Genomic DNA, 25,006 nt, shown 5'->3' with positions numbered 1-25,006 from the left:
ATATCCCGCCCTCCCCAGCCGAAGCCGGGCTCAGGGCGGCTAACAACAATCAACAATCAAACAATCAGATTCTAAAAAACACATTCTAAAAATATTTCATTATAAAAATCAATTAAAATCAAATTAATGGCAACTAATTAAGCAAGATTCTAAGCAGGTTGCCAGAGGAGGGAGTCAGGCTGCACCCTGGCCAAAGGCCTGGTGGAACAACTCTGTCTTGCAGGCCCTGCGGGAGGATGTCAGGTCCCGCAGGGCCCTAGTCTCTTGTGACAGAGCGTTCCACCAGATTGGAGCCGCAGCCGAAAAGGCCCTGGCTCTAGTTGAGGCCAGCCTAACCTCTCTGAGGCCTGGGACCTTGAGGATGTTATTATTTGCAGACCGTAGGTTTCTCTGTGGGGCATACCAGGAGAGGCGGTCCCGTAGGTACGAGGGTCCTAGGCCGTATAGGGCTTTAAAGGTTAAAACCAGCACCTTAAACCTGATCCTGTACTCCACCGGGAGCCAGTGCAGCTGGTATAGTACCGGATGAATGTGATCTCGCAGCAAAGACCCCATAAGGAGTCTCGCCGCGGCATTCTGCACCCGCTGGAGTTTCTGGGTCAGTCTTAAGGGCAGCCCCACGTAGAGCGAGTTACAATAATCCAGTCTGGAGGTGACCGTCGCATGGATCACAGTGGCTAGGTCAGGGCGAGAGAGATAAGGGGCCAACTGCTTAGCTTGGCGGAGATGAAAAAAGATCCGTCTCCTAGGCGCCCTCTGCTGTCCACCACTACAAACTGCGCAGTCCGTCCACTGCATTCCTTCCTACATCTCAGAAGCATGAGGTCATTTTCATACAATCATAGAATTGTAGACTTGGAAGGGACCTCAAGGGTCATTTAGTCCAACCCCTTGCAATGCAGGAGTCTTAACATATGATCCCCATCCAGTTTGAAACCATACTGGACCCTGCTTAGCTTTGAATTATTACATTTTATTTACCCTACTCCAAGATGGGAGCAGAGGGGGGAAGCCGCCAGAACATTGGATCTGAAAGTGAAATTTAAAATTCCCAGAAAGGTAAACCCATTCACGGATAGGGATTTGTTTATAAGAATCGAATTTTTGTTACACTGTATTTTATTACTGCTTTGTTAAAACTTTAAGCTATTTTATTCCTTTTAACTGTATTTACAACTTGTTTAATAATTTATGCCCCTTTGGGAAGTCTTCATTGTTTGGGAGAGCGGGTTAGAAATTCCTAAAGAGAACATATATATATTCTCCTAGTAATGGGTTGCAAAAGAACATGGCAAAATTAAAGTATTGCATCTGTGTTTTGTCAAAGCCGCTATCATGTGTTCCTAATGAGATACCGTATTGGCCCGAATAGAAGACGCACTTTTTTTCCAAAATTTGGGCGAAAAGTTAAAGTGCGGTTTATATTCATGACCTTACGCCGACAGCAAAGCAGCGTGGCTCCCCACCCCCCTGGAAGCAGCCCGGGAGCATGGGGCAACAGTGAGCCACCCACCCGCCGCTAAGTCTCCTCCGGCACAGACTTGGGGAGGTAGTGCCAGGGGAAGGTTGTATCAGGAGGCGGGCCACACCCACAAATGCTGTATTTTTCCATGTATAAGACTAGATTTTTTTCCCCTTAAAAATGTCAAAAAATAGGGAGCATCTTATACAAGGATATATCCCCCCTTTTCTTAAATCTGGGTCCCCCAAAATAGGGGGCGTCTTATACATGGGGGCATCTTAGAGATGGGAAAATATGGTAAGTCTTGAATTTAAAAGTGTGGCTTATTTGTGGGTGCGTCTTATATTCGGGCCAATATGTTACGTATCCAAGATGTACACAAGGAAGATCATGGCTGGAAGAATACAGTGGTACCTCGGGTTACATACACTTCAGGTTACAGACTCCACTAAGCCAGAAATAGTACCTCGGGTTAAGAACTTTGCTTCAGGACGATGACAGAAATCATGTGGTGGCAGTGGGAGGCCTCATTAGCTAAAGTGGTACCTCAGGTTAAGAACGGTTTCAGGTTAAGAACAGACCTCCAGAACGAATTAAGTACTTAACCCGAGGTACCACTGTACTCAGATGCCCTCCCCAGCGGCATGGGGTCATCCCATCACTGGATTTGAAGAGTACAGGAAGTTGCCTTATGTTGTGTAAGAGAAGGGGTTGCGACTCGCCACCAAGGCACCTGTGTCCAAAAAACCTCCAAGCTCCCCGTTCCCTTGGTCATGAGGTGGTAAGGGCAGATAACCTTTATCGCTCTTGAAAAGTATGCAGAGGTGAAGGAGGAAGTTGGAAGAAGGGAGCTCTATCCCACTTCAGACCTATGTGCTGTTCCAGGGCTCACAAGTGATTCTACAGTGGTACCTCAGGTTAAGAACTTAATTCGTTCTGGAGGTCCGTTCTTAACCTGAAACGGTTCTTAACCTGAGGTACCACTTCAGCTAATGGGGCCTCCCGCTGCTGCCGTACGATTTCTGTTCTCATCCTGAAGCAAAGTTCTTAACCTGAGGTATTATTTCGGGGTTAGCAGAGTCTGTAACCTGCAGCGTCTGTAACCTGAAGCACCTGTAACCTGAAGCATCTGTAACCTGAGGTACCACTGTACTGGTCTTTTTTACCATGATCCCTTGGTTCACACTTCATCTCTTTTGTGGGAGTGGCATGGCTGATCTGGAGGAGAGACATGACTGGATAGTTCCACTGACTCACAAATCTGTGTCCAAGGGCCAGAAAAAAGTTTGGCAACCCCTGAGCCAGGGCACTGGGCCATCCAGCTCAGCATTGTCCACACTGACCGGCAGAGGCTCTCCAGGGTTTCAGGCAGGGGACACTCCCAGCTTTATTTGGAGATATGAGGGATTGAACCTGGGACCTTCTGCAGGCAAAGCAGATGCTCTGTCACTGAGCTACAGCCCTTCCCCTATAAATAAAGCTGTGTATGGGGGGGGGGGGGAATCAAAGCCAGAAGGACATCCTTGTTATTGAATTAATTCTTAAGGGTTTAACAGATGGGTATTGTATTACTGTTTAGACGTAAACTTGCTTTATGTTTTGACATATGCTATGTTTTGTTATATTGGTTATTTTGATATCTTGTGTTAATTGAGCCGCTCTCTGCTGGCTGTTTGCTGTTCTGAGCTTCCCCTGGGAAGGAGGGGGAAAGCAAGATATAAGCAATAAGTGAAATGAAAATGAAATATTCAGCAATTGAACTGAACCGCCAGCTGGGAATTTACACTGTACAGATCTAGCACGGTTACCCACCCCCCATCTATGTGCCCATACTCCTTATTGAGCTTTCTGCTTGTTGAGATAGAGTTGGTTGCTAAGCATGCAAATAGATATGAGAGGAGGGCAGGGATAGGTAAGATAGCTATCATTATCACCAGTATAAATCAACCGGGAGGCTGCACACCCAGGTCCCGTTTTACGAACACTCGCTAAACCTTGCTATACACCCTGCAGATTCAGATATCCAACCAGAGTGCATTTTTAAAGTCCCTGTTTGCCTTTTGCTGGTTGGGATAGAGGGGGGGGGGGCAGGGAGGCAGAGATTCTAGCTCCTTGTGTTCCAGTAAACAGGACCTACGTGTACTTAAAATTAAAATTAAAAACTTAAAAAGTTCTGTCCATCCATCTCAACAAGAAGAAGAAGAAGAGAGAGGAGAATGAACAGGGAAGCCATTGCTATGTTATTTAAAGGGGAAAGAATAGGGGCAAATCTCTGCTGCTGCCCCCACCCTCACCTTCTCTCCCCCCCCCCCATCTCCCTGCCCTGCCCCTAACTTCACACATCCCCCCACAGCTTTATGAACCAGAGCATCTAAATGCATTAAAGCCACTGTGTGGCCAAGCAGCCCCAGGGGGTTGCTAATGGGTTTGTTAGGAAAATGCTAGCAATGGGGAGACCACAGCTGCTTGCCTGCCACCAGAGACAGCCCAAAGGATGTATGGGGCAGGTAGACGGAGGGACGGAGAGAACCAGGATGGGGAAGGAGGTCGCAGAAAGTTGGTCCCCACCCACCTGTTCTCTTAACCATCTTTGGCCTCTCACCTCAACAGCATTCACTAGCCTCTGCCATTAAACGATGACTGATGGCAGCTTTGTAAAGCTCTGTGCAGTGCAGAGAAAGTGGAGAGGGGCTGGTTGCTCTGGTCTGGCTTTTGTCTAAACAGGAGCCCCAACCCAGAAACAGGAGCAGAACAGAGGGAGCATAATGAAAAATCTGACTCTGAAGTCAGATTTTCACTCTTCCTCCCTTTTATCTATCAGCCTGGCAGCCAAGGGTGTGGTTTCACAAGTTCTACATCAGAATAGACGCAATGAAGCAAAGTACACGGCGTCTGTTAATGTCAATGGGCCTGCTCTGAGCAGGGCCAGTGTTGGGTACAACCCAGGTCCACCCATTAAGAAGCCATTGAAAAAGGAGGATCTGCAGCCAAATGTGGTGGTATGGAGTCCTCCATGTTCCGGTTTTTAACACCTGGCAGGCCCCACAAATAACCCAGAGATGCATTTTAAATAAAAGGACACATTCTACTCATGTAAAAACATGCTGATTTCCGGATTGTCCGCGGGCCGGATTTAGAAGGCGATTGGGCCGAATCCAGCCCCTGGGCCTTAGTTTGCCTACCAGTGACATAGAGATTTTTTGTTTGGATTGTTTTGTTTTTTACACGTAAGCAGCATATAAATCTTATGGGATAAATAAAGTCCTTGTTGAAAGCTCCCCGCTTACTTTTTAAAAAACAACCTGTTTAGATTATGAGTTTTTTTATATCTTATAAAAAAAGATATTTGGTGCTGAGCTTTGTTACTCTTTTTCAAATGTTAATAAAATCTATTTAAAAAATAATAATAAATCACCACCACCAAAAATCCTGCCTTTTAGCTTATGGAAACCCCTCTGCTGGTCTCCTGCTGCCTCAGCAAAGCCCCTTCCCTCTCATTATGAGAACTTCCCAGTGTGAGATTTCTGCAAACGTTTGAGGTTCCCAGGGGTCTGCTGACCACCCCCTCCTGCACACAGACACTAGCAACGTGGCTGCAGAAGCACCCGCTCTCAGAAAATGAGTTTTGTTATTAGTATATGTGCTTAGGAAATCCAATTCAGCAGCCACGCTCTCCGACGGCAGGCCAGTGAGCCTGAGAGAATGGCAGTAATATCCCTGATTCCTTTCCAGTTGTCCACTGGGGTCTTTTAAAATCCAGTTTGGCTAGAGAGCTAATTGGTATTTATCCCGCAGCCCAGGCGGGCAGCATAAACAGGTTTTATGATGCCCCTTCTATCCAATCTCCCTCCCTCAAGGAGCCCTGTCTGAAGTGCTAATGGGTTAACACAGACACAGAGACACTGCACACCCTTCCTTTGCTTTTACAAGCTAATTAGCAGCATTAATGAGAAAAACAACCAAAAGGAGGTGAGGGTGGGGGGAGAGTCCGTTCCTGCCCCCTTTTAGCCTGCAGGGATTTTAATGATGTCATTTAATACTGTGGCAGCAAAAAAAGGGGGCACGGGGGTGTGGGAATCAGGAAGAGACAGACACTGAAGGAAGGAGAAAGGATAACAGAGGTTGAGTCTAAATTCTGGGGGGAAAGCCTTCTCTGTTGGCAATTGTTTTTGTGCATCCTCTGTGGAAGCCCCTAAGCAGCTGAATTCCCTCTCCACAGAGGGGCATCTGGCACCTTCATGATACAGCCTTGCTTCCCTGGCTTTTGATACCTGAGATACATGTTGTTGTGTGCCACCCCAATCTCTGAGTGGTGCAAGATTTCAGCGGTAGCAGGCACTCACCCCAGGTGATTTCTTGAACATGGGAAGCTGGGTCCAGGGATTTAGGAGTCTGCCATCCAGGTTGAATCTCCCAGCCTTGGTTAAATTCTAACACCTACTAGACCCAAGAATGCATGGGAGCCTGCCACCCACAAACTCATAACAATATATTATAAAAAGGTAAAGGGACCCCTGACCATTAGGTCCAGTCGTGACCGACTCTGGGGTTGCGGCACTCATCTCGCTTTATTGGCCGAGGGTGCTGGCGTACAGCTTCCGGGTCATGTGGCCAGCATGACTAAGCCGCTTCTGGCAAACCAGAGCAGCACACGGAAATGCCGTTTACCTCCCCTCCAGAACAGTACCTATTTATCTACTTGCACTTTGACGTGCTTTAGAACTGCTAGGTGGGCAGGAGCAGGAACCAAGCAATGGGAGCTCACCCCGTCGTGGAAATTCGAACCGCCGACCTTCAGATCGGCAAGTCCTAGGCTCTGTGGTTTAACCCACAGCGCCACCCTAACATTATAAGTATAGCTATATAAGGACTCACCCTATTTGTGATTGTCATTTGGTTCAAACTGTTTTTACTGTTGTATTTGGCACTGCTGTGACTTGCCCTGGGACTTTCTGGAGAAGAGCAGTTGATGATGATAAATTACTATTGTTAACAGCGACGATGATGATAATAAAATTGTAGACTCCCTCAGTTAAACAGCCCCTTCCCCACCACCAAAAAACAAAGGAAATCTAGTAGGGCTGGGGAACCTGTGGACTAGAACTCCCCTAATCCCCAGTAGCTAGCAGGGCTGTTGGTCAGGGATGATGGGAACTATAGTCCACAACATCTGGAGAGCATAATATTGGCTACAGTAGCAGGCAGATAAAAGTCTTTCTTTTACGCTCTTCAGTCTCTTTTGGCAGAGTAACACTGCCACCTACTGGCCTGTCAGAGATAAGACGCACCTGGATTCAACTTCAGAAAAGAGATCAGCCAATTATTTTCAAGCCAATAAATTTTGGGAGATGAGTCTTGCCCCCCCCCCCATCCACCAATCCTGCAGCTTAGGGCAGCCAACATGTGAGTTAAGTTTTCTCACAGCCCCTTCCTTGACCGCAGAGGCCGGGATGGTGGCCAACTCAAACCAGACACTTTCCATTTAAAGCACACAGACCTCCTTCCTGGCTGGAGGATTTTAGAGGCTTCTTGTTAACGGCTCCGCATAAAGGAGAAACAAGCCACAGAGGAGGCCAAGGGAGTGGAAGTGGGATTGGTCCCTTGGGGGTGCTTAGAATTAACAACAGCCTTACCATGATGGGCTGGGTGTTTAAGCAGGGAACAGAATAGTGAACAATTGCCGTATATCAGGACCCTCAAGAGACAGGGTAATATAGCAGACCTAGAGTCTGAGAAAGCAATCCGAAAGCTGTATGAGCATAGAAAGCTGCCTGAGACTGAGTCAGATACATAAGTCCATCTTCCTCAGTACTGCCTACGCCAGGCATAGGCAAACTCGGCCCTCCAGATGTTTTGGGACTACAACTCCCATCATTCCTGACCACTGGTCCTGTTAGCTTAGGGATGATGGGAGTTGTAGTCCCAAAACATCTGGAGGGCTGAGTTTGCCTATGCCTGGCCAATGCTCACTGACAGTGGCTCTCCAGGGTTTCCGGTGGGAGACGCTCATTGGAGGATTGAACCTGGGGCCTTCTGCATGCCAAACAGCTGGTCTGCCACTGAGCTATGACCCTTCCTCCCCTGGCTAGAATCATAGCTGTCAACTTTTCCCTTTTCTTGCGAGGAATCCTATTCAGAATAAGGGAATTTCCCTTTTAAAAAGGGAAACGTTGACAGCTATGGCTAGAATGCTGACCATTATTTATCCCCCCTTTCTATTTCTGATGTTCATGGCGCAAGCACCATTCCTTATGCAGCCTAAAAAACAGTGCCATCCATGCAAAAAGAGGGAGGCGTCAGCAGGTTTCACGGAAACCCTAAGCGCTTGCAGAAGTTCACAAAATCTTCTTAAAGAGAAAATGCTAAAGAGGAAGGGTAACACCCCCCACCGGGGGAAAACCAGCCCAATGAAGATTGAGCAGGATGGGGGTGTGAGGACAGGAAATTGGGGAGCAAAGGATAGAATGAACAGAAGAAGGCATGGCTGGCTGGGAATGTGAACAGAAACCATCCACAATAGTATTAATATTAATAAAGCAGTGCTAGAAACTGAGATATGAAAGCTAGGAGCTAAATGGCACCTTAAACCTAGATTACGGGCGCAACAAGGGAATGTCTAGGTACAATTTTTTATAACAAGAACACAAAGCTGAAAACGAATGAACTGCAGCTAAAATATTACGTTCATTTTTCACAGGGTCTAGTCCTTCCCCTGCCCACCCCCTTAATATTCTTAAGAGGGTCTCTTTTCCAGTCTTCAGAGAGTAGCTGGAAGTGGGGAGGCAGAAAAAGGTCCTCCTTTCCTTTCACTCTGCAGTTTTAATCTGAAACCTTAGGCGCAGTACTGCACCCAGAACTCAGAAACTACTCGCGCCAATGAAATTCCCTGTCGCAAAATGCGCCTAGAACAATGGGAGTTTTGAACACTGTAATAAAGCAGTGTGACTCTCCATGGTCTTCAGCAGAGAAAGGTCTTCTTCATATCACCTCCTAAGGTGAAATAGCTCAGTTGGTAGAGCATGAGACTCTTAATCTCAGGGCTGTCTGTCCAAGCCCTACACTGGGCAAAGGATTCCTGAATGGCAGAGGACTGGACTAGGTGGGGTTTTTTGGTCCCTTCCATCTCTACAATTCTACGATTCTATGATTCCTACCTGATCCCTTTTAACTTCAGATGCTTTTCCACTAAGCTTCCTTTAAGGAAGTGGTTCTCAAACTTTCTTCTCCGGGCCACATTTTCAGAATGAAAATTTGTTTGTGCCATACCGAATTTTTTTTATTATTATAAGAAATACATTGGAAAACAAAAAGAAACAACAACTAGCTGTGCTTGGTTTGTAACACAACTGCTTTAGAATATGATCATGGGACATCCAGAAAGTATAAAACAATGCACCTACATTAAGAACAAGAATCATTCCCAAAATATAATTATAAACAAGCCTCTTACATAGGTATATATACCTTAAGTACGTATACAAACTCAATGAGAGGTGTGAGCTTGCTTTATATATCCTTTATATTAGGTCTAATTTGAGACTAACAAACTCTCATCTCCTCATCAAGACAAAGAAGCCTTTCTCTTATCTGATCTTTTATTTCTCAGAGCTGAAAATCTCTGTTCACAACAATATGTGGGCCACTGGCCTGATCTAGCAGGTTCTTCTTATGCTTCTATTAAATAATAACAACAATCAACAAACCACAAGCCACTGGCAAAAAGCAATGAAGAAGAAAAAGAGAAGCATTCTGTCCTTCAACCAGAAGAGAGTGCTATTGAATTCCACTACACTTTCTCGCGTAGACATGTATTCAGCTAAGGGAAAGTTACTTCCGAATGTGCAGGTTTTCAAGGCTAGCTGTGTGGAATGAAACTTTCCAGTCTCCTGGAGAAACCAGGAGGCTTAGTGATGCAACTGATGAGGGATAGGGAGTGGTCTTTACAGGAGAGGGGCTTCATGCACACAATACACTTAAAGCACCCACACTCAAAATCATGGTAACTGTAATTTCTTAAGAGTGCTAGAAGCTGTAGCTCTGTGAGGGCATAAAGTGTGCTTCCAAAGATTCTTTGCCAGGGGGGCTGGGCAGGTGGGGGCTGAATGAGCTTTAAATGTATGGTTTGCACACAGACTAGGAAGTTAGAACACACAATCGATTTTTTATAGTCTGGAGGTCAAGGCCCTAACTCTGGAAAATAGTAATCTGCTTAGTGCATGAGTGAGAAGGCTCTGCTCTTAGGCTAAAATGTGGCCCTTGAACTAGAATACAAAAAAGGGAGATGTGAGGTGGTCAAGGAAACAAGTAAATGAAAGACAAGACATGGAAAGATGGATTTCTTTTTAATTGTGTTTACTTTTTCTGTATTTCGTATTTTCTGTTTTTCTTTTTCTTTCTTTTTGTAATTTTTTGAAACTTTAATAAATATTATTTAAAATGTGGCCCTTCAAACCTTTGCATATGGCCCTGGGCTGACGCTCTCCCTGGGCCACACACCCAGCCCTGCTCTGTGCTTTTGCCAAGCCAGAAAATGTCCTTGACTTGTGAGGATCCCTGGTTGCTCACCTCTGGAGAGGGCTGTGTGTGTGTACACAACACTGGCTTTTTCATAGTTAGAATGGAGCTTCCTGTACAATGCTAAACAATCAAATCTATTCTTCTATCCCCTTTTGCCTTGGCCCAGCCATGCAGCCCCCAGAAGACGAACCACCAGGAAGCATGGCCAGTAGTGCTGCTCCCAGATCCCCCAGGTGTTAAATTAGCTTAACGCCTCTCTCTCCCAATTGGCTGATATGTACATAAGCCCTTCTGGATCAGGGGAATCCCCATCAGAGCTGGTGTGGCATGGAATCGAACCCTGTCAGAACTGTTCGCTGTGCCAAACTGGGCAGCCAGACTGCAGTGGAGTTTGGTCCTTTAGGCGAAATGGGGAGGGCACTGCCCTACTGACCTCAGTCTGCCCTCAGCCAGACACCCCACCTGCATGTTTTTTTTTTACTTACAACCAGTCTAATGGCATGGCCTTGAATGTGTTGCACATGAGGGTGCAGTTGGGGTAACTTCCTGGCACTCTGCACTCAATCCTGAAGAACTTCGTCTTTCACTCTGAAAAGCTTAAGTTCCCGGCCAGCATGGATGCAGAAATAGTCTTGAAAATTGGGTAGGGCAATTCTGGGTTCAATGCAGCGAGTAGCGCACTGCCCCCTCCCTGCATCAAGCAGAGCCAGAGTTTTAAGCATTTTCTGCACGTATTTGCATTATTTGCAAAATTCCAGCAGGTTGCTGAGTTTGACGATTTTGGGAACTTGGATCTCACTGCAGAATCCCTCCCCACCCCCCACCCCCCGCGCTTTCAAGCACAGGCTATGCATCACCCTTGGCTTCCTTGCTGGCGTAACACCCAAATACCAAGCAAGGAATTAAAAGCATTAAAAAGACAAATTGGAATGGCTTGCCTCCGGGGGTGAGCTCAGAGCACCAGCAGCAATGCAGCATTTAGCAATCCAGAAAGCAAAGAGTATTTTGATTGTGGCACCCTCAGAAAGGGCTGCAACTCTGGGATACAGTGGTACCTCGGGTTAAGAACTTAATTTGTTCTGGAGGTCCATTATTAACCTGAAACTGTTCTTAATTTGAGGTACCACTTTAGCTAATGGGACCTCCCACTACTGCTGCCGTGCAATTTCTGTTCTCATCCTGAAGCAAAGTTCTTAACCCGAGGTACTATTTCTGGGTTAGCGGAGTCTGTAACCTGAAGCGTCTGTAACCCGAGGTACCACTGTATAGCATGGAGGTCAGCAAGGCTTACCGGGCATGGGCCAGATCACTCCCACAGAGATCCTCCGTGGGCCGGGCCGGCGCAGCACAACACCAGAAATCGGTTCTGCGCATGCCCAGGCGCCAAAAATTGTGCCTGTGCAGAAGCGATTTTCAGAGCCACGGAAGAGAGTCCCTGCACCACGCTGTGCCGGTTTAGTGCAGGATGTGGGGACTCGCCGAGCAGGCGGTTCAGGGGCCGGTTAAACGGCCTCCGTGGGCTGTTTCCGGCCCATGGGCATTAGGTTGCCGACCCCTGTTATAGCATCTGCTTTGCATGCAGGTCTTGGGTTCAATCTCTAGGGAGGGCTGGGAAAGTTCCCTGCCCGAAACCCCAAAGAGCTTTTGTCAGGCAGTGTAGACAATACTGAACTAGATGGTGAAGGTAAAAGACCCCTGGATGATTAAGTCCAGTCAAAGGTGATTATGAGGTTGCAGCGCTCATCTCACTTCAGGCCGAGGGAGCCGGCGTTTATCCACAGAAAGCTTTCCAGGTCATGTGGCCAGCATGACTAAACCACTTCTGGCACAACAGAATACTGTGATGGAAACCAGAGTGCATGGAAATGCCATTTACCTTTCCACCGCAGCAGTACCTATTTGTCTACTTGCACTGGTGTGCTTTCGAACTGCTAGGTTGGCAGAAGCTGGGACAAAACGGGAGCTCGCCCGCCGCAGGGATTCAAACCGCCAACCCTCCAATCGGCAAGCCCAAGAGACTCACCACCCGCATCCCTACTGAACTAGATGGACTTACACAGTATACTGGTCCGCTTTGCAGTGTGGACACTATATTGTCTACATTGACTAGCAGGAACCCTTCAGACTTTTAGGTCCTACCCAGAGATTGAACCTGGGACCTTCTGCATGCTGAAAAAATATTTTAACCCTGAGCTATGGGGCACATGTTTTGCTGGAGGGATAGTCTGCCTTGCTGCAGACACTAGGAGGCACTGTTTCATGTACCAGCCTAGTCCACCTGCCTGGCATCCCTTATCAGGAGGGTGTGTGTGTGTGTGTGTGTGTGTGTGTGTGTGTGTGCTGGAAACCCTGCAAGCTGCAGTCGCCCACCGGATAAAAGCAAAGGCATGTGAAACGCTTTGCAGAGAAGCAAGACATAACTTGGCAGAGCCGGTCAGATTCCAAATTCCAGTCCTCGCATGCCAGCCATATCTGCAGCGGCTGAACAAAGGGACCGACAGTTTATTCCTTCTCTTCAAAGCCAGTTGCTCCACCACACACACACACACTCCCTTGGCATCCTGGGATTCCCAGAGCTGGGGTTCCCGGGATGAACGGGCCACGGTCCAGGTTTGGGCCGACGGTGTGTCACACCCTCCCACTTGCCCTCTGTGCCTCCTGCCCTCTTGTTCCAAGAGCTCGGATATCCTGGTTTTAAAGACCGTGTTAGAGCAACAACCTCTCACACTGTTTGGGTAGGCTGGGGGGGAGGCTGTAAATAAGAGGGGAGTAATTCAGCAGGAAAAAGCCCAGACGTTGGCATGTGGGGAATCTAAAAGGGCTAACTTCCAGTCCAGGGCAGGGAACCTTTTCCGCGCCAAGGGCCGGATTTCATTCTCAGCAACCTTCAGGGGGCCAAGTGGGTGGAGCAATGGATGTAAATCTCACCTCTGCAGTAGGCTAGTTTCTACACACACCCTTCTCTATCCTATCAAGGGCTGCATCCAAGCAAAGCAAAAGCACCCAAGAGCAGGGCTGGTGAGGGATGTGACTTGGGGAAGTGTTGTGAGAGCCAGATAAAGAGGCCCATGAGGTTCCACTGTTCTAGTCCTTATGGATGGAAAGACAAGGCGCAGGGGCATAGGAAGCGGGATGCAGCCGGCCCCGGGTGTCATCCCTGAGGGGATAACAAAATGGAATACTGCCGGGAGGGTGGCACTTACCATGGGGCCTGGCCTGTAGCATGCCTGAGCCACACATCTCTCCTGGGAGTGACATGGTGGCTCGGGGCCCTGCGCTGCCCGAAATGGCAGCATGGGGCTTGCGTCTGCCCGGTAGACTCTGTGGGCAGCTCGCCACAGCACCCCCCTGGTCGGATCACCACAGCGCCCCCATGCACGGATGGCGGCTCACCCCGCCTCTCCGGGTGACGGAGCAGCTAGCTGACAGGGTTTCACATTCCCGTTCTACCTGGAGATGCTGTTGGGGATTGAATCTGTGTCCTTCTGCACCCAAAGCAGATGCTCCACCCTTGGGCAGTAAGGCCTTCCACCTACACTACGACTGCTATGCTGCCTCCCCTTCATCTAATTTTTCTTCTCCAAGTTTACATGCCCAAATTGTTCAAAACATTCCTTATCGGTTTCCAGAGACCCTCGTCATCTGAAGTTGCCACCGTTAAGGATGAAAACAAATGCAAAAAAACTTTCATTTCTGCATATAACAAGCAAACAGCAGCAGATTAGGAATTATGCCTTCTCCAGAAAGCAAGCTGTAGAGGAAGGAGAGACAAGCTGTCCACTGTCAGAGGAAGGAGGTCTCTGTCAGCGGCTGGGAATCACATGGGGGGGCGCTTTCACACTCTGGGTTTTCCAGAAGAGCATTTGAATGTCCACTGTGGGGGGAAAGGATGCTGGACAAGATGGGCCTGATCCTGCAGGGCCCTTCTGGAGGTCTTAAGCATTTTCAAACATTGCAAATCATTGTTTATTTTGTTCTTTCACATCAGGCCAGCAACATTCACTAATTAATTTATTTTAAAATACATCAAAAAAGCTCCCCCAATCAATTCCACCAATCCCTCCCCACTTAAATGTGTTATACTGTAATTTCTAAGACCAATACTTATTAAAACGATAGCAACCAGGTCACAAGCAATTAAAAATAAAAAACCCTGCCCACTAATTTGGTTGCCCTAATGAAGATGGTTCCTTAAGATGGGTTTTGGAACTCATCTTGAAAAAGGCATTTTTATCCTGTGGTTGACAAAAAGAACAATACCTCCTTCAGTAGCTGCTGTAAGTATCAACTGAAAACAAAGTACACCTCTCTTCTTCAGACAAACCGTTTCTCATAATCAATGTACTCAATTCATTAACCAGCAAGTGGACTAAGAGCGCAGCCCTATGCTTGCCTACTCAAATATAAGCCCATTGAGTTCAATGGGGCTTAATCTCAGGTTAAGAGTAGACATAGTTGCAGTCTTAAGACTCATAAAATCAACCGAGCCAAGGTTTTTGGTTGCCCAAGAGCCCTTTTTCATGCCCATTAGTTCACTAGGCTGTATAACAACCTTGCAAGGTAGGCCAGAATTATATTCTCCGCACTGCAAATGGGGAGGGAGAAAGCTAAGCGGGGAGAGAGAGATGAATTTTGAACTGAGAGTCTCTTGGATCAGAGCCCAGTCTCTTAAGTCACTAGTTGAACAAGTCTGGAAAAAGAGCTATGAGCTGATACCCCATTAAAGGACAAATGGATTGACTAATGAAGGAGTCTGAGAACAATGCCAGCACTTACCAGCAAGAAGTCTCTTATGTTCTTTAGATAGCAGGGGAAGGGAGAAAGGGAAGAAGAAAAAGGAGAAAATAAGGCATTAGAACGGAAAGGACCAATGACAGCCATTCCAAACATGCATACAAACAAAAGAGCCCGACAGAGCATGCCAAAGATCCATCAAGAACAGTACCCAGTTTCCAACAGAGGACAGCCAGAGAGATGCCTGTAGGAAGCTATTTGTCTCCTCACAAATGCCCACCCTTGCTCAAAGGCTTTTTTTAAAAAGACACTTGATTATTAGGATAAAGACAAAATACAAGCAACAGCAAACATACTGATACAAAAAGAGAAAAAAGGAAAACTGAGTCGAATAAGAGGGAACGGGGAGGAGGAAAAGAATACCCTCCATTAATCCTTGTGATGCATCTTTTATAATCACAATCCAAGGAATTGAGAAAACGCTTTATCTGCAAACTTAATTGGACCATTGTGGCTCTATGTTCCATCTTTGTTGTATATCAAACAGCATTAGGAAGCTGGACCAGGTAGGTCTTTTGACCTGAACCAGCAGTCAGTCTCTTATGTTCTTTGTGTGCAATAACGAGGAAAGAAGAGATCTGGAGTTCTCAGAAAAGAAAGCAACCCGTTTCTAGTAACTAATTGTGTTTTAAAAAAAAATAACATGTGAAACTCACGACAAAATGCTCCAGTTCAGGGTTCCAGCCAGCCATGCCTGCTTCCTCTTCACTCCATTCCATCTCCTCCCTCTCCCCGCCCCGCAATAATCACTCAGCATTCTGTGACCACTGAACCTGCTCAGTTAGGCTGCTTTCGGGGTGTCTCATTCATTGGGGGGTTCCCCTGCTTTAAATATTTTTTGAACTTTTGCAAACCCTGATGATGAGACCTCTCAGGTTGGGTTGGGTTGGGTTTGGGTGGTAGTGTTTCGGCTAAATAACAACCCACAATTAGAGAGTGAGTTCTCTATTTGTATATGTAGCCTTCTCAGAGCTGATGTCTGACAGAGGTTCTATAGGAAGCTGCCTTATAATGAATCAGAGCACTGGACCATCTAGCTCAGCACTCACCAGGTTTCAGGCAGGAATCTCTCCCTGAAGATTGAACCTGGGACCTTCTGCAAGCAATGCTGATGGCTCTAACATCATTTAGACTAGCTTCAACCAGAGCCAGGGCCTTTTCAACACTGGCTCCGGCCTGGTGGAACGCTCTGCCTCATGAGACCAGGGCCCTGCAGCATCTGATTTCTTTCCGCAGGGCCTGTAAGACAGAGTTGTTCCGCCTGGCCTTTGGCTTGGAGCCAATTTGATTCCCTCCCTCTCTTTCTTTTTTCTTTTTTCGTTCTCCTCCTGTGATGAGGCTGCATTTTAATATTTTAATGTTTCAATATTTTAATTGTTGTGTTTTAATCTTGTTTTTAAGTTGTATTCATTCAACTTGTTTTTATTATTGCTTGTTAGCCGCCCTGAGCCTGGCCTTGGCTGGGGAGGGCGGGGTATTTATTATTATTATTATTATTATTATTATTATTATTATTATTATTATTATTATTATTACCATTGAGCTACAGTCCTTGCAATCAGAAGGCCTTAATATGCAGGTATTGTTTCACTCCGTATTGCACTTATTACCAGATACTTTCCAGAGTGTCAGGCAGAATCTCTCCCAGCTCCACCTGAGAGATGCCAGGGATTGAACCTGAGACCTTCAGCAAGCAAAGCAGATGTTCTGCCACTGGACTCCAACTCCCATCCTCCCATTTTTAAAAAAATAATAATCCAGCCATTTAATCAGGAGCAGCTTTTTAGTTAACTGTGAGAGCTGTGCATTGCAAGCCCTGCTTTACGCCCCTTGTTGCCATCTTCCATACTGGATTGCAAATCTCCTGGGGTCAAGAAGTTTCTGCACGCCATCCTATCCCTGACAGGATGAAAGAAAAAAACAAATTCAGAACAGACGGCCGCTGAAGTATTGAGCCCGCAGTTCCAGCAGCCCAGCTTCTAAAAGACTGCCTGGGTAGACTTCAGAGCTCAAATAGCTCAAATGCAGATTTTCATTTTTATTTTTAGTGGGATGGTATTCCCTAGTTCCTGAGGTATTGGCATTATGTATGCTGGAGCAGTTGCTACAGGAAATGCAGGGGTGGGGTGGCAACCCTATGGCCAGGGGGTGCTGCACCCTCCCGGGCGCCAGGCGGATAATGCCAGCAGCCTCCCAGACAAGCGGCTGAGCAAATGGGTGAACGTGACTTTGGAAGAGTCACAAACCGATGATGAGGGAAGGGAGGAGAACCTCCCAAATTAACCTTCCAAGCCTCCAATGAGGACGCCTGCCAAGTCAATGATGCAATGCTGCTGGCAACCCGTGCCACTTCCCGTGCCATGGGCTTTGGGCTAGGATTATGGTGGCTTAAAATATCCCAGACCATTAGGGTTATTTTTGGGATGGGGTGGAAGAATGAATAGGTTCTTTTGAGAGTTTGTGTGTGTGCGTGTGAGAGAGGAGAAGGACGCTGTTTCATGAGCACATACAAAAGATGAGTGATTTAAAAACAGACCAGAACCGTCACCGGATTAACATAAAGACCAGCGAGCTACCGGCAATGGCCCATGGGCAGCAAGGCCAACAAAGGAAGCTGACACTGAGTCAGACCACTGGGTCCCTCTAGCAACTCACAGAGAACCCCCAATAAAAGAGAAGCAAAAGCTTCAGCAGAAACAGCTCAGAGAAAACTTGCAGATTGTTGGGAGAGATTCCAGCCCACCCCACCCCCCACCCCCCAGTCCTTGCTCTGAATCAAAGGAGATTGTGATCCTGGTCTTAAAATCTGAGCTGTTTTGAGCATCTCTGGCTGGACAGGAACCTTCTAAACCAAACAAGGGAGGCAGATCAAAGGCCCATGTCTATCCCAAACACAGGAGGCATTGCAGATGGCCCTTTCTCAGGGGTTCCCAAACTCTCCCCCCCCCCCCACCTACCACTTGAAATTTGCTAAGGGTCTTGGCAGACCACTTAATGACTTTTCTGCCTCTTGTAGGAAATCTAATGGGCTGCAATTGTGTGTGATTTTTAAATCACACTATAATTGCTTTGTTTCTGTCTTCTGTTGCTCCGCCCACCAACCCCGATGTCATTCCCCCCACATTAACCCACTCGGAGCAGCAATTCATAAAGAGGGCAGTGCCAACACCTGGGGCAGTGGGATTATTTAGGGGGGAACTAAGAGGCAAGGGAGATGAAGGTGTAAATGAATATCAGGCTTTGAAAAGCTGGTATGACTGGATCAAGTTCATAAATTTTGTTGAATTAATTAAACTAAACAGTTTTAATTGGATTTTGAATAAAGGCGCAATTAATTGTTACTGCATTTATTGTGCCATTATCTTTCTTAGTGGGTTGTGCAAACCGCTATTTCTCTTTTTATGGGGAAAGGCGGGAACACTGGAAATAAGTTCATGAAACCAAAGGGGCGGTGGCCAGAAAATGTTTGGCTCTTCACCTTCCCAGCCCCATTTTTTCATGCAAATAGAGGATTGCGATGTGGCACTACAAATCCTCCAGCGGGGACTGTGTAGAGTTTCAGGCAGGGGACATGCCCAACTCTACTGGACACTGGACCTGGGACCCTCTGCATGCAAAGTGGGTGCTCTAACCACTGAGCTACAGCCCTTCCCCACAGATCCTTGCCCCCGCTTCATCCTGGCCCATCTCTATCCAAGCCTGAAAAAAGCAAGTCTCAAAGTCAATGCACTTGCCCTTGAAACCAGAAGCACAATTCTCTCCCTACGTAATTCTCTTTCTTTTTAATTGCATTTATCTATATTGCACACATTAAAACAAAAAATACTTTCCTTGCAGTCTCTTTATCTTGACACCTGCGCTTTCTGAGCAGAATAGCAATGAAAGCTGGGGGGGGGGGGGCAGGAGGGGGAAGGCAGAATCAAAGGGGAGTTTAGATCTACCAGCACTCAAAGGAGGTTCAGGTGCTTCCAGGGTTGAATTCTGTCTGGACTGCACTTCTGTTCTAAAGGAAGTGGGAGAAGAGATGGGAAGGAGATGAAACAAGTGCAAAATCAGAGAGAACATAAGAAGAGCCTCCCTGCTGGATCCGGGCAAAGGTCGGTCCAGTTCAGCATCCTGTTCTCACAGTGGCCAACCACAGTTGCCCCAAGGGGAAGCCTGAAAGCTGGACCAGCTTTGTAATTCCCTGCAACTGGTGTTACTGCCTCTAACAGTGAAGGCAGAAGATTAATCCTTGGGATAGCTCAAGGAGCATGAGACTTACCGTATTTTTTCGCTCTATAAGACTCACTTTTTCCCTCCTAAAAAGGGGAAATGTGTGTGCGTCTTATGGGGGCGAATGCAGGCTGCGCAGCTATCCCAGAAGCCAGAACAGCAAGAGGGATCACTGCTTTCACTGCACAGCGATCCCTCTTGCTGAGATTCAGAAAATTTTTTCCTCTTGTTTTCCTCCTCCAAAAACTAGGTGCGTCTTATGGTCTGGTGCATCTTATAGAGCGAGAAATACGGTTCAAACCCCATGTCGGTCATAAGAGTCCCGTACTGCAGGAGTTGAACCGAATGACCCTCTTGGTCCCTTCCAACCCTACAATTCTACGATCCTATAGCCACTGTGACTAGTAGCCAATGATAGCCTGGTCCCCTAGGAATTTGTCAAATTCCTTTTAAAGGCGGTCAAGGAAAGTATGAAACAGGAATGGAATTTACAACATGCTATGGCTTAAAAGAAAACTATTACAAGATGATATAGGAGATGGCATTTAACCCCAAAGAAGCTAGCTCAAATGTACAAAAAAACGTGTAAACACTTGAAATCTTCCTTTGACAGGCTTTGAATAACTCTTCCAATATTATAAAGACTATGGATATTTTGGAGGACTACAATTCGGACGAACTATAATATGCAGTTGATTTAAGACATTTTAAGGACCCACAGAGGGGAGGATGGAAGTCCTAAGATTCGGAAGAATCTTGTTTTTATTTTAAAATTGTTCTTATTTTAAAATCTTATTTGTGTTAAGTGTGTGACTTAATTTGTAAAATCAATAAAAATTATTTTTAAAAACAACAACAAATGTACAAAAGTGCGTCAAACAAGGGATGGAAACGTAAGGACTCTGAGGGGTCATTGTATCATAGGTGGTAGACCAGCAGGAAGGCAGAGGCCTTTTGGGACAGATATATAATGAAATTAATAGAAGTTTTAAAGTGATATTTCCCCAAGAGGCCAGAATCCTTCCTGCTGGGTATACTAGACAGCGAAATCCGAAAGAAAGCCTCAACGCCTATTTATGTACAGTATGTGACTTCAGCAGCAAGGATTCTCTATGCTCAGAAATGGAAGGAGGAGAGAACACCCTGCAAGGAAGAATGGGTTGATGAAAATCTTGGAATACGCAGAGATGGCAAAATTGACAGCACTGATAACAGATACAAATTTAGAATCTTTTTCTAGTTATATAAAAAGTCATTTCTCTTATGCAAAGACCTAGGTAAAGGTAAAAAAAGGTAAAGGACCCCATGACAGTTAAGTCCAGTCAATGGTGACTGTGGGGTTGTGGCGCTCATCTTGCTTTCAAGCCGAGGGAGCCAGCGTTTTGTCCCCAGACAGCTTTCCAGGTCATGTGGCCAACATGACTAAACCACTTCTGGTGCAACGGGACACCATGATGGAAACCGGAGCGCACGGAAACTCTGTTTACCTTCCTGCCACAGTAGTACCTATTTATCTACTTGCAATGGCATGCTTTCGAACTGCTAGGTGATCCAGCAGGGCTTTCCTTACGGTCTTATTCATTGCAATCTCTTTGGATGTCTTCAAAAGGGGATTAAAATGGTAAAGGTAAAGGGACCCCTGACCATTAGGTCCAGTCATGGCCGACTCTGGGGTTGCGGTGCTCATCTCGCTTTATTGGCCGAGGGAGCCGGCGTACAGCTTCCGGGTCATGTGGCCAGCATGACTAAGGCACTTCTGGCAAACCAGAACAACACACAGAAACGCTGTTTACCTTCCCGCCGGAGCGGTACCTATTTATCTATTTGCACTTTGACGTGCTTTCAAACCGCTAGGTTGGCAGGAGCAGGGACCGAGCAACGGGAGCTCAATCCATTGCAGGGATTTGAACCACCAACCTTCTGATTGGCAGGTCCTAGGGTAAGGCTACCAATGGCTGCTGGTCATGGTGGCTGCCCACTATCTACAGTGTCAGAGGCAGTCAGCCTCTCAAAACTGGGAATCACAAGTGGGAAGAGAGTTGCTCTTGTATTCGGGTCCTGCTGGCAGGTTTTCCACAGGCATCTGGTTGGCCACTGTGAGAAAAAGATGCTGGAGGTGGTAGACCTTTTGACTTGATCCAGCAGCAAGGCTCTTCCGACTGTCTCAAAGCCCTCCAAAACATTCTCTTTTGTTTTCTCTGCTCCAGACTGGTTCCTTATAACACATGCACACCCTTTCCCCTCAAACAACCAGAAGGCAGGCAAAAGCCCTCTCCTTCTTGTAAAACTACAGAGCAATTAGACCCATTCCACCTGCTAGCATACGCATATCAATCAACTGGCAAGCGATCAACATAGGCCTATAAATCACAACCCCTCTCTGGAGGAGGGTGCGATTTTTTGGGAAAGGTTGGAAGGGAGGGGAGTGTTGACGAATTGCTTTGGCTTGGAGGGCTAAGGTGTGCTCCTTTCCGAAGAGAAAAACCTGCTCGCTTCTCCTGACGGCCAAAACCAACTGCAGGCAAAACATTCAGCGCTGTAACAGAGCCGCCTCTGAAGGCCTCCAGAATTGGAAACAGACTTGTCGGAAGTGTCTCGTTAGGCATAATTGCTTTGCAAGGATTTGAGGTTTCCCTTCTGAGCCATCGACACCAGGACGTCCCGTCCCACCCCTGAATTGAGCATGGGCCCCTGTCTACTTTGGGGGGGGGGCAGGCAATGCATCTACCTAGCCAATGGGGAGGGGGGCAGAAACAAGAGGGACACTGTCGCTTTAAAATAGAAGGCTGGCCAAATACCCGGGCGCAATATTTTCCCCGGATTCAACAGCTGAGTTCTGAGCCACAAATTCTTCAAAGGGAATTTCCAGATTCATTAGGGGTGTCGGCAAAAGGGGGGGGGAGAAAGAAGACCACCCACCCAAATTTGTGGAACTCAAATGGGTCCATCCGTCCCGTGTGTGTGTGTGTGTGTGTTTAGGAAATCACAGCCTTCAGCAGAAGCCCTGGGCGACAAGAGGTGGGTTTCACACACCTACCCTCTTTTGCTAGCCCTCTCCCTATTTTTGTTTTTTAAGCAATCAGCTAAACAAACAAACAAGCAAGCCCACACACATTTTCACACCCAGCAAATGAGGCTGTGAAAGTGTGGGGGATGGATTTTTGTTGCTCAGTGCTAATTAATACTGAGGCTCCTGTGCTAAAAAAAGGAAAGGTAAGGAGAGGTGGTCTCAGGTGTGTCCCATCTGCAAACACCCCCCTCCATCAGGCAGGCATCCAAGATAACCCAGTTAAGATTTGCCAGTTGTAGTTTGCTTCACCCCATCAAGGCCCAGGCATAGGATTGTTCATTTGGGGCAATAGACTCACACAAGTGGGCAAGAATCACCCCCTACTTTTTATGTCCAGCAACTGACATTTAGAACATGGCATCTCCATTTAGCTATGATGGTGGTTGAAAGCCCTTTCCCCCCTCTAATCAAAGGGCTGTGACACAGCCTGCATATGTAGTGATTAGTGGGTGAGTCAAGTCAGGGACTGGCATTAAATTATGTTTTAGGTGCCCACAAGATTGTGGCTATACACTAGATAAACATCTGCAAGAGGTCTGCAGGGCTGCAACAAGAGAACAGGGCCTTTTCTGTGGTGGCGCCCCACTTGTGTAGAGCACCACCTGGCACCTTCGTTACATATCTTTAGGCGCCAGGCAAATTAAACAATCTATGGGCTTTTAACCAGTAGTGATGTATGGAAGTGAGAGCTGGACCATAAAGAAGGCTGATCACCGAAGAATTGATGCTTTTGAATTATGGTGCTGGAGGAGACTCTTGAAAGTCACATCGACTGCAAGAAGATCAAACCGATCCATTCTGAAGGAAATCAGCCCTGAGTGCTCACTGGAAGGACAGATTGTGAAGCTGAGGCTCCAGTACTTTGGCCACCTCATGAGAAGAGAAGACTCCCTGGAAAAGACCCTGATGTTGGGAAAGATGGAGGGCACAAGGAGAAGGGGACGACAGAGGACAAGATGGTTGGATAGCATCTTCGAAGCTACCAGCATGAGTTTGACCAAACTGCGGGAGGCAGTGGAAGACAGGAGTGCCTGGCGTACTCTGGTCCATGGGGTCACGAAGAGTCGGACATGACTAAACGACTAAACAACAACAACAAATGGGCTTTTAAATTGGGCGGATTATTGTTTTCATTTGTTATTATTGCATGTATTGTTGTATGTCACCCAAGCGATGTGAGATTCCAGGGGTTTCAAGTGCTTACCCAGGGTTTGGCTTCCTTCGGAATGAGAGACAGTGGAGACTGTGGTGTCTCTATGATATATGGTTTATTTATACATATATACAACCTGAGATGGAGGGGTTCACAGCATTAGCACCCCAAGAGGGCCTTGCTTCTCCCATAGCCACAACCTTGGTTTCCAATAGAAATCAGGCATAACTCTGTCTATCAGCTGCCCAGCCTGCAATCTGCCAGCTTCTAGCTTCTAGCTCACACAAGTCAACTCTGGCCTTTGTCGTTCTAACTACCAGATAATTGAGGCTCAGGCTACTACCTCACCAGGAATCTAGCTATTCCAGGAATTTGAATCCTTGCTTAGATTTTTTAAATACTTGCTAGATCCAGGAATTAGAAGGTTTCAGCATATAGCCTACCTCCCAAAAAAACACATAACAGCATCTTTGTGTTTTTATGTTGTAAGCTGCCCTGTATAGAAATTTTAATGATAATAATGATGATGATGATGATGATGATGGTGTTGACTCAGACTGGGACCAGGGTTCAAATCCCCATTCAGCTGTGGAGCTCACCAAGTGACAATGAGTCAGTCACAATCTTTCAGCCTAAGCTCTCTCTTCATAAGACTAGAATCCCAGGCCATCCAAAGATGATTGCTGGGAGATTCACAACAGACAAAAGGAAGTCCTTCACAGAGCGCATAGTTAGACTATGGAAGTCAATCCCACAGGAGGGCAGTGATGGCCATCAACTTGGATGGCTTCCCCACCACCACCACCAATAAAAACCTAGACAAATTCATGAAGAAGAAGGCTATTTCTCCCCCTCCCAATTATATCCTCACAGCAACCCTGTGAAGTAGGTTAGGCTAAGAGGCAGTGGGAATTTGAACCCTGGTCTCCCAGATCCTAGAACAGCTCCCTTAACCACTACATCACACTAGATCTTAGCAATATCTTGCAGCAGGTAGTTCCAGATATCCCATAAGGGCACAAGCGATGAGGCCGAAACCCACCACCTTGGAAACATCATCCCTCATCCAAAGGATTAAGTGAGGTCAGCGATCCTTGAGGACCACCGTCCCCAACCGCAGAGTGCATGCTGAACCTGTGTAGGAAGTTCGTTTTGAGCCATTGCGCTTTCAGGCAGCTTAAGTGTGGAGCGGAAGGAATCAACTTCTGCTCCTTTCAGCCTCTTTTCCCTCCCCAGAGCCCTTTCCGATTGAGGGTAAATGAGTCGTGAAATGGCCATAACAACAAATATGTGGGCTGCAGCTTCCGCTTGTCAGGGAGCCCAGCAAGGCACCTCTGCCAGGGCCCTTCCCTCCTGAGGGCTTCCCACACTAAGAGAAAGGAACCATGAGTCAATAAGGGGTCAAGTTTTTTAAGGAAGTGATCAAAGTAGCACAGTGCCTTGCATGCAGTTTGATCCCTGGTGTCTCCAGTTAGAGCTGGGAGAGATCCCTGCCTGGAACCCTGGAGAGCCACTGCCAGTCAGTGTAGACAATATTGAGATAAATCATGGGTAGACAAAATAAGGCCCAGGGGCCAGATCCGGCCCAATCGCCTTCTAAATCCGGCCTGCAGGCAGTCTGGAATCAGTGTATTTTTACATGAGTAGAATGTGTCCTTTTATTTAAAATGCATCTCTGGGTTGTTTGTGGGGCCTGCCTGGTGTTTTTACATGAGTAGAATGCGTGCTTTTATTTAAAATGCATCTCTGGCTTATCTGTGGGGCATAGGAATTCGTTCATATATTTTTTCAAAAT

At 46.8% G+C, this 25,006-nt stretch overlaps 1 protein-coding gene across 4 annotated transcripts in view; it reads right to left on the bottom strand.

The window, feature by feature from the left end:
- The window catches only part of AGRN (agrin), a 243,119-nt gene that overhangs the window by 152,087 nt on the left and 66,026 nt on the right, over nt 1-25,006 (bottom strand). For 2 of the 4 annotated variants that reach the window (XM_083752360.1, XM_083752362.1), the window contains exon 3: nt 14,756-14,776. The exons of the other annotated variants lie outside the window; for them this stretch is intronic. In XM_083752360.1, the coding sequence (XP_083608486.1) occupies nt 14,756-14,776 (21 nt within the window). The remainder of the gene's footprint in view (nt 1-14,755; nt 14,777-25,006) is intronic. 4 annotated transcript variants of the gene reach the window in all.

Source organism: Podarcis gaigeae (assembly GCF_964106915.1).
Source record: "Podarcis gaigeae genome assembly, chromosome: 8".
In the NCBI taxonomy this organism is placed as follows: Eukaryota; Metazoa; Chordata; class Lepidosauria; order Squamata; family Lacertidae; genus Podarcis; species Podarcis gaigeae.
Note: the sequence above shows the minus strand (reverse complement) of the source record. Positions and strands in the feature narration are given on the sequence as shown.